At 41.1% G+C, this 26825-nt stretch overlaps 1 protein-coding gene across 1 annotated transcript in view; it reads right to left on the bottom strand.

Annotated features, from left to right (window-relative positions):
• Positions 1-10114: 10114 nt before the first annotated feature.
• Positions 10115-26825, bottom strand: part of LOC122552869 — a 98151-nt gene continuing 81440 nt past the window's right edge. Inside the window, exon 3 of the mRNA XM_043695954.1 lies at positions 10115-11488. Within this exon, the coding sequence (XP_043551889.1) occupies positions 11261-11488 (228 nt within the window). The 3' untranslated portion in view covers positions 10115-11260. The remainder of the gene's footprint in view (positions 11489-26825) is intronic.

The raw sequence follows: 26825 nt of genomic DNA, 5'->3' as shown, positions 1-26825 counted from the left end.
TCCAAGGCCTGGGGCTGAGAAGAGAGAAGAACAGAAGGGAAATAAAAGAGAGAAAAAAAAGGGAAAACAAAATAAAAGGAACGGATAGAGCAGACGTTCTCTGGCGAAAGCGTCCTACTCCATCACCACCTTGATTGGACCAAAATCCATTACTAATATCCAGCATGGTGAAATATTTTGCCCATGAGTCCTGCATCCTCATGGTTTTAGGGCTAGTCACTACTGTCAGTGTGTGATTATGGTGGTTTAATTTAGTTCCTTGTAATTGATGGTGAGCTGCCAAAGCCATCCAGTTTATCCACCAGTCATATTGGTGAGTTATTGGTTGAAGCTATAGTGTATAGGGCATTTTGCATGAACAAGCTGGTCACTTGCCCCTCTGCCTGCTTGGAGAAACTGTATTGGTTTTGTAGCTTTGGGTGCAGTTCACCTAGAACTGCCTCTGTATGACTGCAGTCATGTTTGTCAGTGGCAAACATACATTTATGATTGATGAGAACTGCTTGTGCTGCTGGGTCCTCAGTCATTTCAGTGTGCCTAATCCTCAATTCCTCCACCGTACAAATTCATTGTGTATATGTGTGTGCCGCAATCTCTGCTGGGTCTTCATCAAACTTGGGCATTTGCCAAATACAATTGGCTGGATCAAAAAATAAATTACACTTCTTCATAAGATCCAAACCTAAAATGTACTCTGCATCTATATAGAGATTAACCAACAATTCAATAAGTTCTGCCTCTATCCCATCCTGTAGGTGTCGAGAGAATATACTCAGAAGAGTTTTCTTATGGATGTGCCATGTGTTAAGAAAATGTCTGGTCATTCTGGACTCCACTCTGTCCCATGAGAAATCAACAGTCTGGCCTTCCACCTCGCCATTAACCAAGGGCCATTCCACACTGTCCCATCTGGTGTTGCACACCTACGGAGGAGAGGTGCAGCTCCATCACACTTTAGGGGTATAAGGGGGTATAAGGAGTTAGACAGTAGAATTTCCTTCACTAATTTTGACTACATGATCTCCTTACCAAATTAACTGCCGCTTGCCTCTTTGGTCCTTCCAGCAGTATGGACAGGGATCGTGACCCTGGCTCTGTGACAGAGCTGACTGCCTGGGTATTCTGCAGTCCTTGTGAAGTGACCTGTGTCTCCACAATTGTGGCATTTCCTTTGCAGTAGCTGCTGGTGCCCTGAACCTCTCTGCTGCTGATCCCTATCTCTCACTGCAGGCATACGGTGGTGAACAAACAGGCCAACAGCATCAGGAGGTGGAGAAGTCATAAGGGATAACCCTTCTTCAGAACTGGATGTGGGAGCAGGGGCAGCTACAGATAAAGGGGGAGAGCGGGGGGTGGTGCGGACAGTAGCAGAATGGTGAGGTAGTGACAGGTGAACACAGGTAGTGGTCGATAGTGGGAATGAATCCGGTTAATGGCTGGATGGAAAAGTTAATAGATGGAATTGAATGGAGGAAGCAGTGCTGGAAAGGGAGCCGGGGATAGATGGGAAGGTTTGAAATGTTGAGTCCTCCACCTCCTGATGCTGCCTTGCTGTATTCTTCCAGCATTCAGTTTGTTTACTTTGGATTCCAGCATCTGCAGGTTTTTTGTCTCTATACAGAGGAGAATGGCTCCGATAATACCTCCCTTGTTTTGGTCACCCCCTTTGTCCCTGCGCAAGGGACTGGAGTTTGGGGCTTTTACTGGATGCATTTCTCCCTTGCTGAAAATGTGTTGCTGGAAAAGCACAGCAGGTCAGGCAGCATCCAAGGAGCAGTAGAATCGACGTTTCGGGCATTAGCCCTTCTTCAGGAATGAGGAAAGTTTGTAGAGGGAGAAAGAGAGCTTCTTCAAGGAAGGCATCCTTGTAAGAGGATTCGCAGTAGGTTGAAATCTTTGAAGAGAAAATGAGGTCTGCAGATGCTGGACGCAGTAGGTTGAAATCTTTTTTGGAGTGCTCTGATTCAAGAATCTCTTTCTCCCAAGCATGGGACATCCTCCAGATCAGCCATTGTTCTGTGTAGGTGTTGTCACTGGGATCAACATTTTTGCAGGCTCTCCTTGCTGTTTCAGTGGCCAATTCACCCTGTTTTATGGGGTTAGAACCTGATCCAGGTTAGCGAACACTCCTGTGAAGTGTCCATAGGCACCAGGCAAATGCAATTGGGTATTTGCCCTTTTGCTGCCTACACTTTTTTCAACCTTCCATGGGTCTTCCTTATTGTATTCTACATCAGCAAGGAGTGCATGGCCTGCAACTCCTCATCTCCCACATTCTGATGATTGCATAGAGTCATAGAGATGTACAGCACAGAAACAGATCCTTTGGTCCAACCCGTCCATGCCGATCAGATATCCCAACCCAATCTTGTCCCCCCATGCCAGGACTCAGCCCATATCCCTCCAAACCCTTCCTATTCATATACCCATCCAAATGCCTTTTAAATGTTGCAATTGTACTAGCCTCCACCACTTCCTCTGGCAGCTCATTCCATACATGTACCACCCTCTGTGTGAAAAGGTTGCCCCTTAGGTCTCTTTTATATCTTTCCCCTCTCATCCTAACCTATGCCCTCTAGTTCTGGACTCCCCAACCTCAGGGAAATGCCCCTCATAATTTTGTAAACCTCTATAAGGTCACCCCTCAGCCTCCGCAGCTCCAGGGAAAACAGCCCCAGCCTGTTCAGCCTCTCCCGATAGCTCAAATCCTTCAATCCTGGGAACATCCTTGTAAATATTTTCTGAATCCTTTCAAGTTTCATAACATCTTTCCGATAGGAAGAAGACCAGAATTGCATGCAATATTCCAACAGTGGTCTAACCAATGTTCTGTACAGCCGCAGCATGACCTCCCAACTTCTGTACTCAGTACTCTGACCAATAAAGGAAAGCATAACAAACGCCTTCTTCACTATCTACCTACCTGCGACTCCATTTTCAAGGAGCTATGAACCTGCACTCCAAGATCTCTTTGTTAAGCAACACTCCCTAGGACCTTACCATTAAGTGCATAATTTCTGCTAAGATTTGCTTTCCCAAAATGCAGCACCTCACATTTATCTGAATTAAACTCCATTTGATACTTCTAAGCCCATTGGCCCATCTAATCAAGATCCTGTGTAATCTGAGGTAACCTTCTTCGCTGTCCACTATACCTCCAATTTTGGTGTCATCTGCAAGCTTACTAACTATACCTCTTATGCTCACATCCAAATCAGTCAGCTGACGTCAAGCTCACTGGTCTATAGTTCCCTGGCTTGTCCTTACCACCCTTCTGAAACATTAGCACCACATTAGCCAATCTCCAATCTTCCGGCACGTCACTTGTGACTATCGATGATACAAATGTCTCAAGAGGCCCAGCAATCACTTTCCTCATTTCAGACAGCGTTCTAAGGTACATCTGATCAGGTCCTGGGGATTTATCCATCTTTATGCGTTTCAACACATCCAGCATTTTCTCTTCTGTAATATGGACATTTTTCAAGATGTCACCATCTATTTCCCTATATTCTATATCTTCAATGTCCTTTTCCACAGTAAATACTAATGCAAAATACTCGTTTAGTATCTCCCCCATTTTCTGTGGCTCCACACAAAGGCCGCCTTGCTGATCTTTGAGGGGCCCTATTCTCTCCCTAGTTACCCTTTTGTCCTTAATGTATTTGTAAAAACTCTTTGGATTCTCCTTAATTCTATTTGCCAAAGCTATCTCATGTCCCCTTTTTGCCCTCCTGATTTCCCTCTTAAGTATACTCGTACTTCCTTTATAATCTTCTAAGGATTCACTCAATCTATCCTGTCTATACCTGAAATACACTTCCTTCTTTTTCTGAACCAAACCCTCAATTTCTTTAGTCATCCAGAATTCCCTATACCTACCAGCCCTGCCTTTCATCCTAACAAGAGTGTACTTTCTCTGGATTCTCGTTATCTCATTTCTGAAGGCTTCCCATTTTCCAGCCATCTTTTTACCTGTGAACATCTGCCCCAGTCAGCTTTTGAAAGTTCTTGCCTAATACCATCAAAATTGACCTTTCTCCAATTTAGAACTTCAACTTTTAGATCTGGTCTATCCTTTTCCATCACTGTTTTAAATCTAATAGAATTATGGTTGCTGGCCCCAAAGCGCTCCCCCACTGACACCTCAGTCACCTGCCCTGCCTTATTTCCCAAGAGTACGTCAAGTTTTGTACCTTCTCTAGTAGGTACATCCATATACTGAATCAGAAAATTTTCTTGTACACACTTAACAAATTCCTCTTCATCTAAACCCTTAACACTATGGCAGTCCCAGTCTATGTTTGCAAAGTTAAAATCCCCTACCATAACCAGCCTATTATTCTTACAGATAGCTGAGGTCTCCTTACAAATTTGTTTCTCAATTTCCCTCTGACTATTAGGGGGTCTATAATACAATCCCAATAAGGTAATCATTCCCCTCTTATTTCTCAGTTCCACCCAAATAACTTTCCTGGGCAGGAATATCATCCCTCAGTTACAGCTGTAATATTATCCCTTATCAAAAATGCCACTCCCCCTCCTCCCCTTTCTATCCTTCCTGTAGCATTTGTATCCTGGAACATTAAGGCAGAACGGAATGCGGGACTCAGGCACATTAACATTCATTTTACCTCCTCGACATTGTTAAGCCCATGGAGAACCCTTTGTTGGTGGTTGCTATTGATAAATATATGTGGGTCAGCTATGGGTTCAAATCTTTTTTGCTATCTTCAATTGCAACATTGTAAACGGGATTATATAAATTATTGGATTACTGTTCTGGCCATCTTATGGGTTGTGGTAAGTTCGTTCATTGAGGCAGGGTAAGATCCTGGGACTGTCAAAGGACCTACTCCCACTGGAAAAGGAGGTGGAGGTCCTCAATCTCGCCACTCTCAAAAAATATATATACTTCCATTTCCTCCCAATCTATCCCATAATCGTGATTCCATCTGATTTTATTATTCCAAATGTGCATATTATTTCCCTTTGCATGGAAAGTTTGGACTTTTAATTTTTCAATCTCGCACTGGCATTTTGAATGGTCCGCAGTGTAGGTTTGTTTTCTTTGCCTGTCTGGTGCAGGACTCTGAGCACAACCTGTCAGTGTTTGCATTTCTCGTTTGGCTCGTTAACAGCTCTTTAGGCTGCACCCCAATCACTGACTGTGTCTGCTCCTCCTGGTACCTTCTATCACTCTGGGTCTGAAACTGTGCCAAGTGTACCTCATTCATCTGGTTCCTCTTCTCCTGCTCTAATGCTTTGACTCTTACTTCCTCCAGCCCTTATTTAGCTTCACTTTCTCCCATTCTCTACCTCTCAGCTGCTCCATGCAGCTATCACCATAGTCTTGCTCAGTTTTAAAGCATGTTTCTGTTCAGCCTTCTGTGCCACCTCCCAGCATTTCTGTCCCATGGGTTCTGGACCCAATATTTGCTCACTACAATGGTCGACCCACCTGGGCCACTTCGTTATCTCATCCACTCTGGGCTTTGTGACATTTCTCCTATTGTCTCCTTCTAATTTTCTGTTTCCTCATTCCCTCTCTCATGGGTCCCTGATCCTATATTAACTGCTTTTTTGCTTGTCTACACATCCGTGTCCCCAATTCTTTTCATTGTCTCTTACCGTTTGGGTTCCTGAGCTTACTCTAGTTTCTCTCTATCCATGTGGGTTCCTGACCCCATTATCTGGATTCTTACCACCATGTGGGTCCTCTGACCCCGTATTCCATTTCCTTTCCTCTGTTTTCTACAGGACCCGATCCTGTACTAGCGTTTGCTAGATTTCCTGTTCCTGTACTAACTTTGGCTGTCTTTCTCATGTTACAATCACTTAGTTTATGGCCCAATCACTGGTCGTGAACTTTCACATTCTTTCACCCACTAGAATCCTGGCCATCACGTGGGGCAGCTGCTCACTTAATTCAGACTTAGGCTGGATGTCCAAGAGTTCAAGGCTGGTGTGATTCGACTTTGGAAGTTATACAAACACTTTTAAACAAAACCACCCAGGGAAGCCAATGTTGTCTGTGCTTTGGACGTGCCAAGGGATTTTAGTATCACAAACACTTTACCAAGCACTCTTGATGGTAAGGCAGTCAAAGAGACTCATAATTCGGTTAACAATTCAACTAGATTTTAGGAACAAAATATTCATTATTAAAACCATTGTGTGAGCACTTCCCAAATTCCCACAATAGTTATTCTCTATTTAGCTCTATCCATATGAGAAAGGATATAATACCCGCAACAATCCATGTGTTTGAGCTGGGCTGTTGAAACTTCCTTCACCTGAAACACAGAGCTGGCTCTCTTTCACCAAGGTGGATTTTGCATGTCAGGGCAGATTACTCACTCTTGCTGTGAGTAATCCTGGCAAGTCTTCACTGAGTGGCTGGCTTCCAGATATGTGTGTTTTTTATCGCCCCTCGTCCTGGACCTTCCAGAATGGTTTGTTGCCTTTGGCCAATAGGATCATGAGCTTGGTTCAAATCATCCAAGGTGTTTGCACTAACACCCTTCACATAAATTGGGAACAGATATTCTAATGGGAAATGCAACCCTCCACTGTAGCTGCTCCAGCAAGTGTTAAGAGTAGATACTCAGGCAGTCAAGATCAGAACGTCTGATTGATAATTCTCCAATACACAACTCTCAGCCTGGTTGTAACTGGTTCCCCTTTGTAACCTCTTTGATCTTGGTTTCCACTGTTCTCTGTTGCCGATTGCCGCTGTTTAATTTGTAGATAGGCCAACTAGAGGGGAGGCCATATTGGATTTGGTGCTTAGTAATGAACCAGGTCAGGTGTCAGATCTCTCAGTGGGAGAGCATTTTGGTGATAAGTGATCACAACTCCCTGACCTTTACTATAGTCATGGAGAGGGATAGGAGCAGATAGTATGGGAAAGTATTTAATTGGGAAGGGGGAATTACAATGCTATTAGGCAGGAACTGTGGAACATAAATTGGGAACAGATATTCTCAGGGAAATGTATGACAGAAATGTGGAGGTTGTTTAGGGAGCTCTTGCTGCGATTGCTGAATGGCTTTGTCCTACTGAGGCCAGGAAGGGATGGTAGGATGAAGGAACCTTCGATGACAAGAAATGTGGAACTAAGAGGAAGAAGGAAGCAAGGTTGAGGAAGCAACCTTACTTAAGGTTGAGGAAGCAAGGATCAGACAAGGCTCTAGAGGGTTACAAGGTAGCCAGGAAGGAACTGAAGAATAGACTTAGGAGAGCTAGAAGGGGGCATGATATTACCTTGGTGAGTAGGATTAAGAAAAACCCCAAGGCTTTCTACATTTATATGAGGAACAAGAGGATGGCCAGAGTGAGAGTAGAGCCAATAAGGGATAGTGGAGGAAACTTGTGCTGGAGTGGGAGGAGGTAGGGGAAGTCCTTAATGAATACTTTGCTTCAATATTCACTAGTGAGAGGGACCTTGTCATTTGTGAGAACAGCGTAAATCAGGCTGATATGCTCAAACAGGTTAATGTTAAGAAGGAGGATGTGCTGGAAATGTTGAAAAACATGAGGATAGATAAGTACCTTGGGCCAGATGGGACATACCCAAGGTTACCACAGGAAGGGAGGGAAGAGAGTTTTGGTGATGATCTTTGCATTCTTACTGTCCACTGGAGTAACGCCAGATGATTGGAGGGTGGCAAATGTTATACCCTTGTAAAAGAAAGGGACTAGGGATAACCCTGGGATTTACAGACCAGTCACACTTATGTTGGTAGTGGGAAAATTATTGGAGATGATTCTGAGAGACAGGATTTATGATTATTTGGAAAAACATAGTTTGGTTGGAGATAGTCAGCATGAGGGACAGAATGCTTCACAAGCCTTAATGAATTCTTTGAGGATTTGACAAAACACACTGATGAAAGTAGAGCAGTGGATATGGTGTATATGAATTTTAGTAAGACGTTTGATCCAGCTCCCCATGGTAGGCTCATTCAGAAAGTAAGGTGACATGGGATACTGGGAAATTTGGCTTTCTGGACACAGAATTGGCTGGTCCATAGAAGACAGAAGATAGTAGTAGATGAAAAATATTCAGCCTGGAGCTGGGTGACCAGTGGTGTTCCACAGGGATCTGTTCTGGGACTTCTGCTCTTTGAATTTTTTATAAATGACTTGGATGAGGAAGGGTGGGTTAGTAAGTTTGCCAATGACACAAAGGTTGGTGGAGTTGTGGATAGTGTGGACAGCTGTTGTAGGTTGCAACAGCACATTGACAGCATGCAGAGCTAGGCTGAGAAGTGACAGATGGAGTTCAACCTAGAAAAGTGTGAAGTGATTTGGAAGGTTGAATTTGAATGCAGATTACAGGGTTAAAGGCAGGATTCTTGGCAGTGTGGAGGAACAGAGGGATCTTGGGGTCCATATCCATAGAACCCTCAAAGTTGCCAACCAAATTGATAGGGTTGTTAAGAAGGCATATGGTGTGTTGGCTTTCATTAGTAGGGAGTTTGAGTTTAAGAGCCACAAGATTATGCTGCAGCTCAATAAAGCCCTGGTTAGACCACACTTGGAAAATTGTGTTCAGTTCTGGTTGCCTCATTATGGGAAGGATGTGAAAACTTTTGAGTGGATGCAGATGAGATTTACCAGGCTGCGTGGACTGGAGGGCCTGTCTTATGAAGAAAGGTTGAGGGAGCTAGGGCTTTTCTCATTGATGTGAACAAGGCTGAGAGGTGACCTGATAGAGTTGTACAAGATGATGAGAGGCATAGATAGAGTAGATAACCAGAGACTTTTCCCAGTGCAGAAATGGCTATCACAAGGGGTCATAACTTTAAGGTGATTGGAGGAAGGTTTAGGGGAGATGTCAGAGGCAAGTACTTTACACAGAGAGTGGTGGCATGTGGAATGTACTGCCAACAGTGGTAGTAGAGTCAGATACATTAGGGACATTTAAGCAACTCTTGGATAGGCACATAGATGACAGTAAAATGAAGGTACATAGGTTAGTTTGATCGTAGAGTAGGATAAAAGGTCGGCACAACATCGAGGGCCAAAGGGCCTGTACTGTTCTGTTCTGTTCTATGTCCTATGTTCTCATTTAGTTTGGCCAATTTTCTGCCAAGCATGCTTTTTCCCAGCTGTGGGTCAATTTAACATGTCCACATTTGGGCCCATGGCCACTTGACCACTATACACCTTGTTCAGGTCTCCCCGCAGCCTTCTCGGTTCTGAGGAAAACAATCCAGCCTGTCAAGAATGAAGCAAAGAAACATGGATGCTGGAGATCCGAAACAAAAACAGAAATTGCTGGTGAAACTCAGCAGGACTGGCAGCATCTGTGGAGAAAAAGCAGAGCCAACATTTCGAGTCCAGTGACCCTTCTTCAGAACTGAAAAAATTCTGAACTGAACTGAATCCATTCTGAAGGGTCACTGGTCTAAAAATATTAACTCTGTTTTCTCTTCAAGATGCTCCAAATATGCTGAGTGTCTCCAGTAATTTCTGTTTCTATCTCAATCTCTCTAGCCTCTCTCTGAGTATTGGTGAGTAAGTTGGATATGCACATACTATTATATATCCTGGTTTTCCTCCTTACAGAAAATAAATTCAGATCAGGCACAAAGCAGGCTGCTATTCACTATTTTACCATTTAATGCTACCAATGAAGCTGAGTTTTTCCCTCACTGCTCCAATAGGGAATGTTTAGCATAGAAGAAACCTGTTCTTTGATTCCAGAAATGGCATGTAACATAAACTTTTAAAAAATTATTCTTCATAGATGTGGTTGTCACCGACTGGGCCAGCATCTCTTACTTATTCATTGTTGCCTTTGAGAAGGTGATGGTATGCTGCTTTCTTGAACTTCCACACAATGTTGTTAAATGCATTCCAAATCTTATAACTTTGGTACATGCTCCAAGCTTTATTCTGGAAAATTTTGCAGGTTTGACTGAACTTTGTTGTACCTGAATCCAACATCCATGCTAATGTGTGTACCACCCAATTTTATTCTTATTACAATTCTTTGAAGCAAAATGAAAACTGAAAGGCTTGCTCAGTCATTTTAGGGGGTGCATAAGAGTGAACCACATTGCTTTGCGTCTGCGGTTGCATATAGGCCAAATTGGAGATATGTTCACAAGTTTCCTTATCTGAAGGGCATTAGTAAACTACTGATTTTGTCATAATAAGCAGCTACACAGTCACAATTGCGAATAGAAACATTTAATTCTATATTTATTTCATTTTCCAAAAACTGACTTCAAATTTACAAACTGGCATTAGTGGGGTCCAAAACTCAACCTAAAACATGTGATTGTTTTCATACTGGATTACAAATAACCTCATTGGACCTAATATTTGGGGCACCGTGTGAGTGCTTCATATGCTAATTTCAAAAAAGTGTATTGAAATTGAAGTTGATAGTTTAGGAAAAAGTGTATGCAATTCTAGTCACAAAAGGAACCATGCATTTTTTAACTGTGTGCTGTTGAGGTATATGTGGAACTACAGCACTTAATGCTAAGAATAATTTGTTAATTCCTGTTTTTAATATCTCAACTTTCCAACACTATTTCACATTTGTGATTGCAATTTTTTACACTACCACATAAGAATGTAATGCATAAATAAGAGTTATAGATATTCTGTATGGCTGGTCTGTTCCTACTCAGGACAGAATACAGCAGCAATGACAATGTATACAAGAATAATGAAAATATTCAATTTAAAATTAAGCCAGAATTTTTGAATGCTTTGTACTGCTGATAAAATACACTGAGAAGCACAGGCCCATGAGCAAAGCTGTAGCTGGCAACAATACATAAATAGCCACAGTAGCCAACTCATTTAGCCACAATAAAGTATTGGAATACTTTATTGGTACTCCAACAATAAAGTTTAAGCAAAATTAACCCGATTATACATTTATCATGCAGAAAACCATTTTTTGTATAATGATGATAGTTAAGAAGATTAAACTACTGAATAACCCTGCCATTTTAAAAAAACAAATTATATACTTTTAAAGTGCTGACTGCTGCCAGTGCTTGTTTAATGTTTTGTTGCTGATTGTAACATGTTAACGATTAACTTGAGAAACAAGTGATTGACACAATGGTGTGCTAACAGTTGTACTAACATGGCTACATTTTGATTTTGTTGTTGATGTAAGATCCAGAGCAACTTGCTGATGTTCACTGAGTCTTCTGTGGACTTCATCTGTCTGTGACCATAAGCTGTTTTGTCCTTCAGTAAGAATTCTGGGATAAATCTTGGCTGCTTATTCAGGGTCTGGTTTTGATAAGCAAGTTCCAGAACAAAGCATCTGTTGAAAATTCATTGAGCCGGGCTTGGGTGAGGCCAATATGTCTTCCCCCACATTTCCTTTTTCTTCTTTTAACTGTTCCAGTGAATGTGACCCTTCAGTAACCAGGAATGCCTTTCCTCCTCTGGGAGCTATCTTTCCACTCTGTGAGTTTATCTGTGCGCACACAAAGGCTCCATGACGCTAGAAAAGGAAACAAATTCGGCTTTAACAAGTGGAACACAAGCATCTACTGGATGCAGCTGTGGGCTGAGTTCATTTATTAGCTCAAGTGCTGGCACTGGCTTGCTTCTCCCACTCCACTGGCCATCAACCGTAGCTCAGTTATCTACATGCTGCAGATAATGGATATTCTGTCAGCTCAATTTATTCATGAAACTAAACAACAATGGAAAGTATTAAGATTTTGGCTCAGAAACAACTAAAAGAATAAGACTCTTATTCTGTTACAATTTGAATCCATTTATTATTTATTACTCAAATGCATGTGACTAGAATATTACACTGGTGTGCTTGATCTTAATTATTTCATGTCTTGCAGCATGGATATGATTTGGTTACACGTTGATTATATTGTGGGCTGACAGATTTAGAATTTTGATAATTTTTTTCTTCTAGGACACTTCATACAAGCAGGAATCAAATACATGTATTAGAAGAATAAAGAGGCTGCTCCTGCCAACTCATCTAATGCTACGAGGAGATACATGAGACTGACTAGCTTTCTGATTTTCCCTCCCTCGCCTTAGAGCCAAATGACTTCAGAATTGTATGACTGAACTTGTTTTAATCACTTTTTAAAAATTCAATCAAGGGACGTGACCATCATTAGCTGGGCCAGCATTTATTGCTCATCCCTAGTTGTCTTTTAGAAGGTAGCATTTTGAACAGCCGCAGTCTATTTGGTGTAGGTACACCAACAATCCCATGAGAGAGGGAATTCCAGGATTTTGACCCAATGACACTGATGGAACCTTGATATATTTCCAAGTTAGGATGGTGAGTAGTTCAGAGGGGAGCTTACAGGTGAAATATCTGTTGCCCTTGTCTTTCTAGGTTATTGTCATGGTTTTAGAAGATGCTGTTTAGTTTAGAAAGTTTCTGCATTATATCTTGTAAATGGTACACACTTCTGCTACTGAGCTTCAGTGGAAGAAGTGGATATGGTATCAAACAAGCCTGCTGTTATGTCCTGGATAGTGCAAGCTTCTTGAGTGTTGTTGGTGTTGCAGGTGGGGAATATTTCATCACACTCCTGATGTGTAACTTGCAGATAGTGGACAAGCTTTGGGGATTCAGGAGGTGAGTCACTCATTGCAAGATTCCTAGCATCAGACCTGCTCTTGTTGCCACTGTAATAAGATGACATTAGCAGTTCAATGTTTGGCTAATGGTAACCGACAGTGGAGGATCGTGAGGGATTCAGTCATGGTGAGTGTCATTGAATGTCAAGGGGCGATCGTAGATTCTCTCTTGTGAGAGATGATTGCCTGGCACTTGTGCAGTAGGAATATTATTTGTCACTTGTCAACCCAAAACTGTGTATTGTCCAGATCTTTCTGCATTTGGCAGTATCTGAGGAGTTGCGAATGGTACTGAATGTTGAGCAGTCATCAGTGAACATTCCCATTTCTGACTAATGATGTAGTGAAGGTCATTGTTGAAGCAGCTGAAGATGGTTGGACCAATGACAATCCCCTGAGGAATCCCTACAAATATGTACTGGAGCTAAGATGACTGACCTCCAACTACCATAGCCATTTTCTTTGTGCCAGCAGAGAGTTTTCCTTCTGATTCCTATTAACTCTACTTTTGTGAGAGTTCCTTCATGTAACAGTCCAATCAAATGTGGCCTTGATGTCAAAGGCAGTCACTCCTACCTCATCTCTGGAATTTAACTCTTTTGTCCACATTTGGACAAAGCCTGTAATGAGGTCAGGAGCTGAGTGGCCCTGGTGGAAACCAAACTGAGCATTAGTGAGCAGGGTATTGCTAAGCAAGTATTTCTTGATAGCACTTATGGAAAATACGTTTTGTCACTTTATTGATGATGCACAGTAGACTGATGTGGCTGTAATTGGGTGGGTTGGATTTGGCCTGTTTATTGTGTACAGACCATACCTGGGAAATTTTCTACTTGGTTAGCTAAATGCCAGTGTTGTTAGCTGTATTGAAACAGCTTGGCTAGGGGTGTAGCAAGTTCTACATATTATTGTTGTCAGGACCCATAGCCTTTGCAGCATCCAGCACATCCAATCATTTATCAATAACATGTGGACTAAATTGAATTAGCTGAAGACTTGCAGGTGTGATGCTTGGGACCTGTGGAGGAGGCCAAAATAGATCATGAACTCAACACATCTCGCTGCAGTTTTTTGTGAATGCCTCAGCTTTAATTTTTGAACTGATGTGCAAGGCTCCCCCATTGCTCAGGGTGGGATAATGTTGGAGCCTCCTCCACCAGTGAGTTGTTTAATTGGGCAAGGTGCCAAATCTGAAAATAAAAGCTGTATCCTGACCCAAACTTACTCTGAGGGTGTGGGTTAGAACTCTAAATTTGAAAAGGAGCCTGTGAGTCTCACTTTCATTCAAGTTTAACTCTGGTCACTTGGCTCCTCCCATCTTATGGAACCCATCAGGTTTACTGAGATGAAGATGGTGGGCTCAGGAACTAAATATTTTTGCCTTTTAGTTCCAGATGCCTGCCTGCAGCCTCTGTGAGAGACAGCCCCTCTCATCTATAACCTCCTTCCCCAAAGCCTCTGATCCTGCTACCAGACCATAATCTCCCTCACCACAAGACTCCCCATCTCCAGCAGCAACTCTTTGATTGCCCTTTACCAGAGGCATCCACCAATCTCCATCCCTCGTGCCCCTACCATCCTCCCTGAAGCCTATGGCCCACTGACGCCATTAGCCCTCCAATCTCACTTACTGCTGGCCAGCCAAAAAAATCCCTCTCAGGATTGGCAGCCCACCAAGTCTGGGAGAATCCTGAACTGAAGGTTCCTCATGAGTTTCTGATGAACCCATTCCTTGGAAGTAAAACTGGATGTAGCAAGTAGGTGGGGAAAAAAGGGGAACTGGTACATGTAATTTATTTTGCTTTGCAAAAAAACATTTGATAAGAGGTACCACATAAAATGTTACTGCACAAGAGCTCGTCATGTTGGAAGTGCCATATTAATATGATTAGAGGATTGGCTGACTAACAAGAAGCACATAATCAATGAGCCAATTTCAAAATGGAAAAGAGTAATTAGTGGAATGCCATAGGATCAACGCTGAGGCTTCAACTATGTACAAATTGCCAGAAGATGGGGCCAATTATTATAGTACAATATTTGCAGATTATATAAAAATAGGGAGGAAAGCAAGTTGTGAGGAGGATATTAAGAATTTGCAAAGGAATATTGATAGGTTAAATTAATAGACAAAAAACGTGAATCAAGTATAATATCAGCAAATATGAGATTGTTCACTTAGACAGGAAGACTAGAAAAAGCAGAATAGTTAGAGTGCAAATTACTATAGTACAGGGAGATCTGAGTGTACTTGTATATAAATCACAAGAGATCAGCATTCAAGTACATAGGGAAAGCATGTGAAATGCCTGTCTTTATTGTAAAGAGGACAATGTATGAAAATTGAAGCGTTGGTCTATGTTGCACAGGCATTGGTGAAACCGCACATTGTGCACAGTGTACTGTTTTGGTCACCTTATTTAAGAAGGCCATGATGTTCAGGCATCTGTGCAGGACAGGGGTGGACAAAGTTAAACATCACACAACACCAGGTTATAACCCAACAGGTTTGTTTAAAAATATAATCAAAACCTGCAGCCCTATCCTAAGTGATTAAAATCTTAACAACAATATAGGTTTGTTTAATACATCGTATCAGTTGTATGACACTTTGATCTTTTAACATAAATTCTGTGTCCTATGATCTTGCCCCACTAGTTACCTGATGAAGGAGCAATGCTCCAAAAGCTTATACTTTCAAATACACCTGTTGGACTATAAGCTATTTAAGAAGGGATATACTAGTATTGGCAAAGGTTCATCAAGCTGATCCCTGTAATGAAGACATTTCCTTTGAGGAAAGATTGAGAATATTTGACCTATATTCATTAAGGTGAGAAATTGAGATTTGACATTGTACTTGCTAAGAGGATGGACAGAATCAGTTCCCTAGAATGATCCTATCCTCTCCCGGATTGAGAGTCAGTGAAAGACACGTACTGCCTCTTTTTGAGAAAGACCAATTAGGCTAGCAGCATGCCTTTCTTTGGAATCAAGACTCCAGGATTGGAAATCTCCCTTACCAATCAGTTATCACACTCAACCCTAAAGGGAAGGCAGTGATTGCTGCTGGAATTAAAGAGTTCGGAGTTCAAGGATCAAAGAACAACCCAGACCAGAAGTATTGTTGGAAGGAGTTTTGGGGATGGAGTCTGTGAATGGAGGGTGGCAGTTCTCAGTGGGCATCTTTCACCTTATCAAAGTTAAGTTTCTAGGAGGCACTGAGTGCCTTTGATCAAAGGATCTCCACACCCTGGTAATTTACAAGCTAACAACATAGCTGCAGCTGTTGTGCACACTGTATGGTTGTGGAAGCAGGTTGAGACCCTCCTTAGGTGGTCATTAATTGGTTTTTCAGCTGTGACTGGCAGCAGGGTAGGAAGGTTGACCACGGGCCATTTGTTCATATTCTGGAAAAGGCAGACAAGAGGTGAGACTCAGGTAAGCCATCATCCTGCCTAGTTAGATGTGTATTTTTCAGCAGTGGCTTCTGGGTATTCCAACATTCATCATCTTAATCAACTTTACCCAAACTGAAATTTCTCTTCGATGATCTCTGTCCTAGTTTTTATTTTATTCTTCTTATCTATGACTTATGTCATTAATACAGGCACCGTGGTATGACAACTTATAAAACTCATATTTTTTTGTGAAAATGCATGACATTAGATTGCTATTCTAATCTATTCTATTCTACTGCCTCCAAACCTACCAGCAGAGACAATAGAAAGTTTTGCCCATTGTTTCCTCTTTTGAGTGAACCTATAACTGGGGGACACAGTTTAAAAATAACAAGTCTCCCGGTTCAAGCATAGATGAAAAAGAATTTTTTCTCTCTGAAATTATTTGTAAGTGGAATTCTCTTCCCCAGTGAACACTGGTCATTAAATATATTAGGACTGTGTGAATCAGCTTTTTGATTGACAAGGGGATCAAGGAATATGGGGAGTAGGCTAAAAAGTGCAGTCAAAACCACAATCAGAGAAGCCATAATCAAAAGGCAGAATGGCATTCTTCTGGTCTTATTTCCTGTGTTCTCTTGTCATAAATATAGTTTCTTAAGTCTAGCAATATCCTGGTAATCTATATTGACTGTCTCTAATGGCACTGGCTACTTCCAAATGGCATGCCTAAAACGGCACATGTGATGTAATGATAGCCTTATATAAACTTATATAAACTATCATGATCTTGTTGCTCTTAGTTAGCTACCTCACTGGAAAACAGTAATTGCTGTTAGTTCAGTCGAAAAGGTTTAAAACATGAGTATAGTTGCAGTGACAGTTCTAATACTCTTGAAAAATAGGATCAAGAGTATTTGTATTATTTCGTATACTAAATACAAATGCACTATCTGACAATAAAGTTATTGTGTATTCAGTTTTAGAGAAAGAAACCAAATCTATGAGTAAGCAAGTGAAGTTTTGGCTCAGTTTAGTAGAGCAAGTCAATAACATAGCCATAGGTCAAACTGTGGAATTCTATGTTTCTCAGGGTATAAAGTTCTTACCTTTAGTACTTTCAATTTGTCATTACGTTTATAGCTGTAAGTACATAACAGTTGACTCTCCCACCAATTCTGACTCTTTCCTTACTTGCTTTTGGCTTTCACTTCCACATTCTGCTCCTTTACTCACATTGGCCAAGATAAGATGGTTAAAAACCAGCTTGAATATTTAATTCAGAACCTTTCATAATTTTAAGGCTTCATTCCACACCAAATTGTATAACTCTCTTAGCCATTGAACAAGTCCCTTCAAGTACATTTGAAGTTCATAGCCCATGAATTGCCTTTGATGCAAATTCAGTAATTAGTCACATAATACTTTAGTGCAGTTTGCACATAGGCCTTACAACTATAAATCTTAAACTTACTTTGCCTCTGATGGGTTCATTTGGACACTTCCTTGCATCGTATTGATGAATGAAAGATATGTATTCTCGATGATTCTTTGGAGGAGACAGTAATTCCCTCGGATCCGCCTGAGGGACTTGGTGACATTTTTAAGAAATAGATAAGTTCAACACAAAATATAAACACCATATACTAGAGGTCATTATTAGATTACATATAACTGTATTTCACTGTTGTGAACTTCACTGTCAGACCTTGATTACAATTGTGCTTCAAAACCTGATTGCAAAATTAAGAGTTCTCATGTTACTTAAATAGTATAGTTGAGAAGCTTTTTTAAAGCTATAGGCTTGCTTGATTTAGAGCAATGCCAAGCCTATACTGAGGTGTATCATTCTGTAAAAATGTTAAATCAAGGGCTTTTCTGCTAAATATACTAAAATTCCATTGTCCTATTAGAAGAAAACTAGGAAGTTCTTCTGGTGCTCCGGCCAACAATCATTACACAGCTAACATCACTAATAAGAGATTAACTTTAATTTGTTGTTTATGAGACCTTGCTATGTACAAATTGGCATTCATGTTTGTGAAAATAAAATGATTTATTGTGGGACATACTCTAAATGGACTGAGGACAGAATAAGGTATCACACATAACTGCAAATTTCTTCCTAGGTAGCAATTATTTACACAGTATGTCACTGATTTAAGATGAAAAAACATATTGTTCCACAGAATATGCATGACATGGAGAGTACTAATATCCCCAACGTCAAACTATAATCAACATTTATTTCTACAGTAAAGTCTGTGTTCTAAGTTGCAGGTTTCATGTTACATAATTCAACTTATTAAATCAGAATTGACCCTGACATTAATTATGTTTGGGTATGATTAAATACATACCATAGACTGCTAATATATGACCATTTGATTGCATAACAAGAACTTAATAACATCAAGTCTGCTTGTCCTCAATTCCTTCTCTTACCTTACTGTGATTAAATATATTTAACAGATCTAACAGATTTAATAGGCAAAGAAAGTATCTGCAATGTTTATCAAAATTTGTCTCTCAAGCAAGTGCAATTACTGTAACTGATTACTTACCCCAGATTCTTACAACCAATGCTTTCCTGTGAACCTCCTAACCACAGTTTAATCAGCAAAAGGACAGGAAATGTATATGGGGCACCTGATAGTCAATTTCATTTTGGTCAGTTAAAAGAATATTTTAAATTCAAATTACTCTAAATTTCTTTCATCAGTTTCATCTATTGAAGCCCATTAGGGAATTTCAATTCATTTTATAATCCATCAATTCACTGAGGAAGAGAATGCATGATATTAAAATATTGTGATTAAGTGGTGAACAATCTATTAGTTCTGCAAATCCAAACTCTTACTTTCCTGCCAGCACCTACATATTATGTTCCTTGGTTCCATCAAATTTTCCAGTTACTACCTCAGAATAAGCCAGAAGAAGCTTACATATATTTTTGACTGTGGTAAATTTATTTCTGCAAGAGCTCTAGCATCTGCCGTACTCTGCTTTTATTTTAGTACCATAAGAGTTGTGAATGGAACTGGACATTAAGTAATTACCAGTAAATAGCCCCACTTCCGATTTTATAGTGGAAGGAAGGTTGTCAATGAAGCAACCGAAGATGACTGGGCCTAGAACATTACTCAGAGGAAAATGTTCAAAAATGAGATGAATGACTTTCAGCAACCACAAGCATCTTCCAATGTGTTATAAATGGATCCGACTAGTGAACTGTTGATTTAAACTTTGCTTAGGCTCAAGAAAAGTCACTTTAATCTTTCTTGTCAAAATTTAGGACTTTTGTTTATTTTGGACTAGAGCTGTAATGAAATATGAAGTTAAATGGAATTTGTTGGCAAAACTCAGCAAGATTCAGCAGCATCTGTGAGAAGAAAGCAGAGTTTAACGTTTGCTATCATACTCCTGACTTGTAACTTGTAGATGGTGGACAGCCTCTAGAGAGTCAGAAGGTGAGTTACTCTCCACAGTATTCCTAGCATCTGACCTGCTTTTGCACCCACTGTATTTATATGGTGAGTCAAGTTGAGTTTCTGGTCAATGATAAACTCCAGACTTTTGAAGTGGGGGATTCAGTAATGATAACTCCACTGAATATAAAGAGGAGGTATTTAAATTGATTCTGACTGAAGATGGTCATTGCCTAGCATTTGTGTGGCACAAATGTAACCTGCCACTTGTCAGCTCAAGCCTGATATGGTCCAGATCTTACTGAATTTGAATGTGGACTGCTTCATTTTCTAAGGAGTCATGAATGTGCTGAACATTGGATTTTCTCTAATGATTGCACAATTGTCTAACCTTGTGATGGAGGAAAGGTCATTGATAAAGCAGTTGATGATGGTTGGGCCGAGAACACTACCCTGAAGGACTCCTGCTGAGATGTCCTGGAACTGAGTTGGCCCTGGGTCAATTAATACAGGCAGTTCTGGGATAACATGTGTTTTGGCAGTATGATTTGTTTGTAACATCACTGAAGAATTAGGGAATGGTGTTTTGGAAAACGCTTACCTCCATTGGCAATAGTGTGATTCCAGCAGGGATTCGCTCACGTGCTTTGTTCTGCACACGTGCCATTGTGCACGTCGAAATTTCTGTGTTATTCTGCGCATGCACCAGTGCTTTTGCCGTTTTGCGCATGCACTGGTGCCAGGCTTTGTGTCGTTCTGTACATGCACCAATGTCAGCTGCCGACAGAGCAACATTTTGCGAAACGTGCTGTACAGAGAGCAGTTTTCTTACATTTTTAAAAAATGTATTGTGTTAAATATTCTTTTGTTTTGTTAATAAATTTTATTTCAACCTTCACCTTGCTTTGTGTTCGACTTTTGGGTGATTTCTGAGCAATCATGAGTGACATTTTTTGCTGATCTACCCCTAATCCTACTTTCCCCATAGGCCACATTATTCACAAAAAGTGATTTTCTAGTAAGCGAGGTTTCGCTGAAATGCAACTATGGCATTATAAAAATACCCATATACCCAAAGCTGAGTTGCACAGATTTTTGATTGACAAGGGAGTCAATGGTTACCATGGACAGTCAGGAAAGTGAAATTAAGGACACATCAGATCAATCATGATCTTACTGACTGAGGGGGAAGCTGCTATTTTCTTTCTTGTTATTCATTGTTATCATTTTCCTTTATCACTTCAGCAGAGTAGGCTGTTTCTAAAACAGCTCATACTGTTGAATAAAAATTTCCTGTGTAGCATATCATTTGGGAAATTATATATTGTTCTTTTGTGCATAAGAATGCAACAGTTAATACTTTAATCCACTAATTGAGTTGTTTGACAATTGTTGGAGTAAGTCCATGGATGGGATTTCAGGCACTGAAACAAGTATTGTGAAACAAGACTAGTTCACACCAGTTTTCATACTACATTTGCCTTTTCCCATCTTTTCTCATCTAAGCAGCTTTTCCTTTCTCCCTCATGTGCTTGGAGAAAGGACTGCAGATGCTGGAGATCAGAATCGAAAAGTGTGGTGCTAAAAAAGCACAGCACATCAGGCAGCATCCAAGCAGCAGGAGAATTAATGTTTTGGGCATAAGCCTGATGAAGGCTTGAGTTAGAGGCAAAAGACAAGGAAAGGCAACAGAAATGAAATGGTTTGAATTCTGATTAAAAGCAGAGAAAAGAGAGAGAGAGAGAAAGGAGAGAAAAGGAAAGAGAGGAAAGGAGGAAAGAGAGGGAGTTTGACCTTCAGAAATTGGCACTTAGACAGGAAAGCCAGCCTAAAGAAAATGGCGATGAAGGATGAAGGTAAGTTTAGTTAGGAAGAAAGTGAGGGTAAGCAAACTCATGGGAGCTGAAAGGATCTGTTTAAATACATTCACACATTGCTTAAATTTGATGAGAAGCATGTGGAAGCCTTTTTCATCTCATTTGAAAAGGTGACTCAACAAATGCAGTGGCCAGTGATCATGTGAGCATTGTTGATCCAAACAAAACTTGAAAGTAGGGCTAGTGAGGTACTCACATCACTATCAGAGGAGGTATCTGGGGAGTATGAGGAGGTGAAGAAAGCTATCTTAAGTGCATATGAGCTTGTGCCAGAAGCCTACAGACAACATCTCAGGAATCTAAGGAGGTACTCTGGTCAAACCTACATTGACTCTGAAAGCATCAAATAAGGCAATTTTAATAGGTAGATAAGGGCATAGACAGATGATTATTCTGGAGGAGTTCAAAAATTCACTTCCTGAAGTAGTGAGAACTCGTGGAAGAGCGGAGAGTTAAAACAGCAAGATTAGCAACTGAAATGGCTGATGATTATGAGTTAGTCCATAAATCAAAGTTTGGCTTCCAAAATCAACTTCAATCCATGAGGGATAGAAATTGGAGAAAAGAGAAATCCTCACATGGAAAGGGAAAGGTAGATCTCAGTGGAGATCACAAGGATAATTTACCACAGGGTGAAAAGGAAACCCTTGAAGGGGAAAGAAATTAAAAAGCTCAGGGTGTTTTCACTCCAATGAAATAGGCCACATGAAATCACAGCGTTGGTGGGTTAGGAAACGTACTCGGAAGCCACATGTAGGAAAACAGAAGAAGCCAGTGAATTTTGTTGGAGTGGTAACAGAAATCACAATAGAAGTTAAAAAGCTGCACCAGAATGTACAACCTGGTCGGAGGTTGGTTAAGGAGGAAGTGCCTGATCTTCTTAAACCAGAGGTAAAGTTTACTCGCATAGGCCAGGAGCAGCAGGTAAAGAGGTTACAATATGAAGAGATACAGGATCCTTACAATCTTTAATGTTGAAAGATGAAGAGATATGTACCTCTGATGGACTATTGCCAGAAAAGGTGCGAGTACCCGGAATTCACGGCGAGACAAGAAACATTCAATTATGTAGAATGAGGTTAGAGTGTCCAGTGAAGAGTGGAGAAGTCATGGTAGGAGTACTGGACAAATTCTCAGCTCTAGGCATACAACTTGTCCTTGATAATGATATAGCTGGTTCACAAGTAGGAGAGCTGCCTAGTGTGGTTGAAAAGCCAGTGGAAACTCAGGCAGCTGAACTATGACAGGACATATATCCTGGGACTTTTCCTGACTGTATGGTAACGAGGTCACAAAATTACCAGCTGAAACAGGAGAGATCAAAGAGTACAGATAAGAAAGTTAAAGCAGAATTAGCAGACACCCTGTTTGATCAGATGGTTGAGACGAACCAGGAGCAGATAGATGACAAAGCAGACACCTTTAGCTCAGAAAAATTAACTGAGTTACAGCAGAAAGATTAAAATTTAAACCAGTTGTATCAAAAGGCATACATGGAAAAATAATCCAAATGTATCCCTGAATGCTACCATCTTAAAATTGATGTCTTAATGAGGAAATGGAGACCATCACATATTCAGGCAGATGAGAAAAAGGCAGAAGTCCATCAAGTCATATCGCCCACAGTGGCACAGTAGTTAACACTGCTGCCTCACAGCACCAGAGATCCGGGTTCAATTCCCGCCTCAGGCGACTGACTGTGTGGAGCTTGCACATTCTGCGTGGGTTTCCTCCGGGTGCTCCGGTTTCCTCCCACAGTCCAAAAACGTGCAGGTTAGGTGAGTTGGACTTGTTGGGCCGAAGGGCCTGTTTCCACACTGTAAGTAATCTAATCTAATCTAATCAGTGGGTTATAGAAAGGCAGTGTTGCGGGTGGGGCATGAACTATCAATAGAGGGTCACTTAGGGGTAAGACAAACTCAAGCTAAAATACAAAAACATTGTTACTCGCCTGGATTGCACAAGAATGTTGTTGAATTTTGCCAGACATATCATACATGTTAGGTAATTGGAAAACCATGGGCAGTAATAAAACATGCATCTTTAGTACCTATTCCTGCATTTGATGAACCTTTTACAAGATTTTAATTGATTGCAAAGGACCCCTATCTACAACAAAAAAGTGGAAATCAGTATTTATAAGCATTAATTGATGGGTCCACTAGATTTCCAGAGGCCATTCCATTACACAATATCACAGCTAAAAGGATTGTACAGGAGTTACTCAAATGTTTCACTAGATACAGACTACTCATAGAGATACAATCAAATCAAGGGTTAAACTTTACATGAAAGTCATTCAAGGAAGTTATGGACAGCTTAGGAATACAACAATTCAAATCTACTGCATACCATCCAGAGTCTCGGAGTATTAGAAAGGTGGCATCTGACATTAAAGACCATGTTGAGGGCTTATAGTCAAGACTATCCAGTTGATTGAGATAAAGGAATTCCATCTGTACTTTTATGCGATCAGAGATGCATCAAATTAATCGACCGAATTCAGTCCATTTGAATTAGTTTTTGGGCATGAAGTGAGAGGCCTGCTAAAATTGATTAAGGATAAATTGATAAGTCATAAGTCAGACTAACATATTTGGACTATGTGTCAAGTTTTAGGGAATAATTAAACAGAGTGGGGGAATTGGATAGGCAGCATTTAAAAGTATCATAGCATACAATCAAACAGGAAGCAGACAAGAAATCAAAACCTCGCAACTTTGCTATCGATGATAGTGTTGCTATTTTCAGTGATAGATGCACCTTTAAAAGAAAGGCTTCATAGAATCTCTACAATGCAGAAACAGGCCCTTCGGCCCAACAAGTCTACATTGACCATCCGAAGAGTAACCCACCCAGATCCATTCACCTACCCTATTATCCTATATTTACCCCTGACCAATGCACCTAACCTACACATCCCTGAACACTATGGGCAATTTAGCATGGCCAACTCACCTAACATGCACATGTTTGGGTCTTGAAAGGAAATCAAAGCACCCGGAGGAAACCCACGCAGACACTAGGAGAATGTGCTAACTCCACATATACAGTCGCCCGAGGCTGGAATTGAACCTGAGTCCCTGGAGCTGTGAGGCAGCAGTGCTAAACACTGAGCCACTGCTCAAAAGGTATTTTGAAAGGGAAAGAAAACATAAGGAGTTTGTGTTATTGGTTACAACACAGATTGAAGAAGGATTCTGAATTGGAAATTCCTCAAATTAAATTGGACAATGTGAAAGTTGTTAAAACATGGGATAAAGTATTGAGTTACCTTCCAGAGGAAAATCAAAATGATCTGAAAGAGTTATTGCTATCACATGGGGCGATATGTGGAAATAAGCTGGGAAGTATTAACCTAATTATGCATGATGTAGATATAGGAGATGCTGTTCCAATTAAGCAACATCCTTATAGGCATAACCCTCTAAAGTTGGCACAGGTTCAAAAGAAGATTGAAAGCATGCTCCAAGATGACATACTCAATGCGATTTACTGTGATGGGAGCTCACCCATAGTAATGGTGCCAAAACCAAATGTACTATAGCAAATGCAGTTACAAAGACTGGTCACATCTGATTGCGCATTTGGAAGACTGTGTTGAAAAGGTGGGACAAGCAACTTATATTTCTAAATTGGACTTGCTCTGTAGATACTGGCAGTTACCTTTGTCCGAAAGAGCGAAGACAATTTTGGCTTTCGTAACACCAAATGGACTTTAAAGTCATGCTGTTTGGTAAAGAAAATGCACCAGCCACATTTCAGAGACGAACCAATAAGGGCATTGCCGGATTACCCAATTGTGTAGTTTATAACGACGGCCTGGTGATTTTTAGTCACAGGTGGAAGGGACATTTGCAATATTTATCAGAATTGTTCAATCAACTTCAGGAGGCAGGCTTGGTGATAAACCTGGCTAAAAGTGAATTTGCCAAAGGCCAAGTTACCTTCCTGGGCCATATTACCGACCATGGACAAATTGCCCCATGGAATTCAAACAAGGTAATTGGAGAGTTTCCCATATCATTGACAAAAAGAGCAGTACTATGATTCCTGGGGTTGAGAAGATTTTATTGGAAATTTACATAAAATTTTAGCAGTGTGGCTGCTCCATTCACTGAACTGCTGAAGAAAGGCAAGAACTTTCAGTGTACAGTGGACTGTCAGAAGGCATTTGACAGCCTGAAAACTGTGTTGACCACTGCCCAGATATTAACCACACCTAATTACACAAAGCTATCGATGCAAGTGATGTGGGTGTTGGTGCTGTGCTCTAACAGGAAGGCAACAAGAAAATAGGAAGGCCTATCGAGTATTTCTCCAGGAAACTGAACACTCATCAGAAATTTTGGACAGTTCAGAAGGAGACTTTGAGTTGGTGTTGGTGTTACAACATTTCAATTTTTATGTTACCAGTAATGTATCTGAGACAATCATGTACACTGATCATAACCCATTGAAGTGTAGAGGTATTTAAGGAAAAATTTCCAGACTGTTTAGTTGGAGCTTGCTGTTGCAGCTATTCAATTAGAAAATTGCGCATGTGGCAGAACAAGGAAACGTGATTGCTGATGCATTGTCAAGAATTGAATGAGGGGGAATCCAAGATGGCGGCGACCCAGCAAGTCTGAGTCTACAGTGCTCCTCCCAAGACTTGGGCAAAGTGGGTTACCCATCCCACCACACTCACCAAATCATTTAAAATAGCTGTTTAATTTAATTAGTTGCTTAGTATTAAATTTAAACAATCTAATCTTCAGTAAAAATGACTAAAGGGAAGGGAGCCCGCAGTTCTCAGCAAGCAGGAACCCCTCCCCCACCCTCTCCAGCTGCAGCTGAGGCGTCCGCAGCTGCCCCGGGGGACTTACCTATGGTGGTGAGCCTCATAGAAATCATCTCCAAACTGGATGCGAAGATCGACGCTTTTATTGAAGAATCCCGAAGTCGATGGGACTCACTCTTGGCCGCGCTGCAAAAGCACGACCGAGACATTAAGGAAATCGAGCGCCGAGTCGGAGGGACGGAGCTAAAGGCCGCGACCTCCGAAACTACAGTACCCGTGGATCGGGTCCGGACTCTCGAACAGCGAGTCCAGACCTTAGAGAATCATATTGATGACCTTGATAATCGAGGTCGTCGAAAAAATATTCATTTGCTGGGCCTTCCCGAACGGGAAGAGGAAGGCCAGCTTACAGCGTTTCTCGAACAGTGGCTTCCACAGCTTTTAAATCTGAAGGCTGGATCAGGCCAGGTAAGGGTAGAATGGGCCTACCAGGGTCCCCGCCCGGTTTGTTCCGGCTGCAGAGCAATAAGGAGAGGCAGATACTCCTAGAAGCCTCTAGAAATCTTGGAAAAGATTCCCAAGCCATGATCTATAAAGGATCCAAGATCATGTTGTTCCAGGACTTTTCCCCAGCTCTGGTCCGAAAGAGGAAGCCATTTGATTAGGCGAAGAAGTGTTTAAGGGACTTAAATATTCAGTACTCCTTACGCTACCCAGCGACGCTACG

This window comes from Chiloscyllium plagiosum, chromosome 9, assembly GCF_004010195.1.
Source record: "Chiloscyllium plagiosum isolate BGI_BamShark_2017 chromosome 9, ASM401019v2, whole genome shotgun sequence".
Taxonomy (NCBI): Eukaryota; Metazoa; Chordata; class Chondrichthyes; order Orectolobiformes; family Hemiscylliidae; genus Chiloscyllium; species Chiloscyllium plagiosum.
This window is presented reverse-complemented; position numbering and strand designations above follow the sequence as displayed.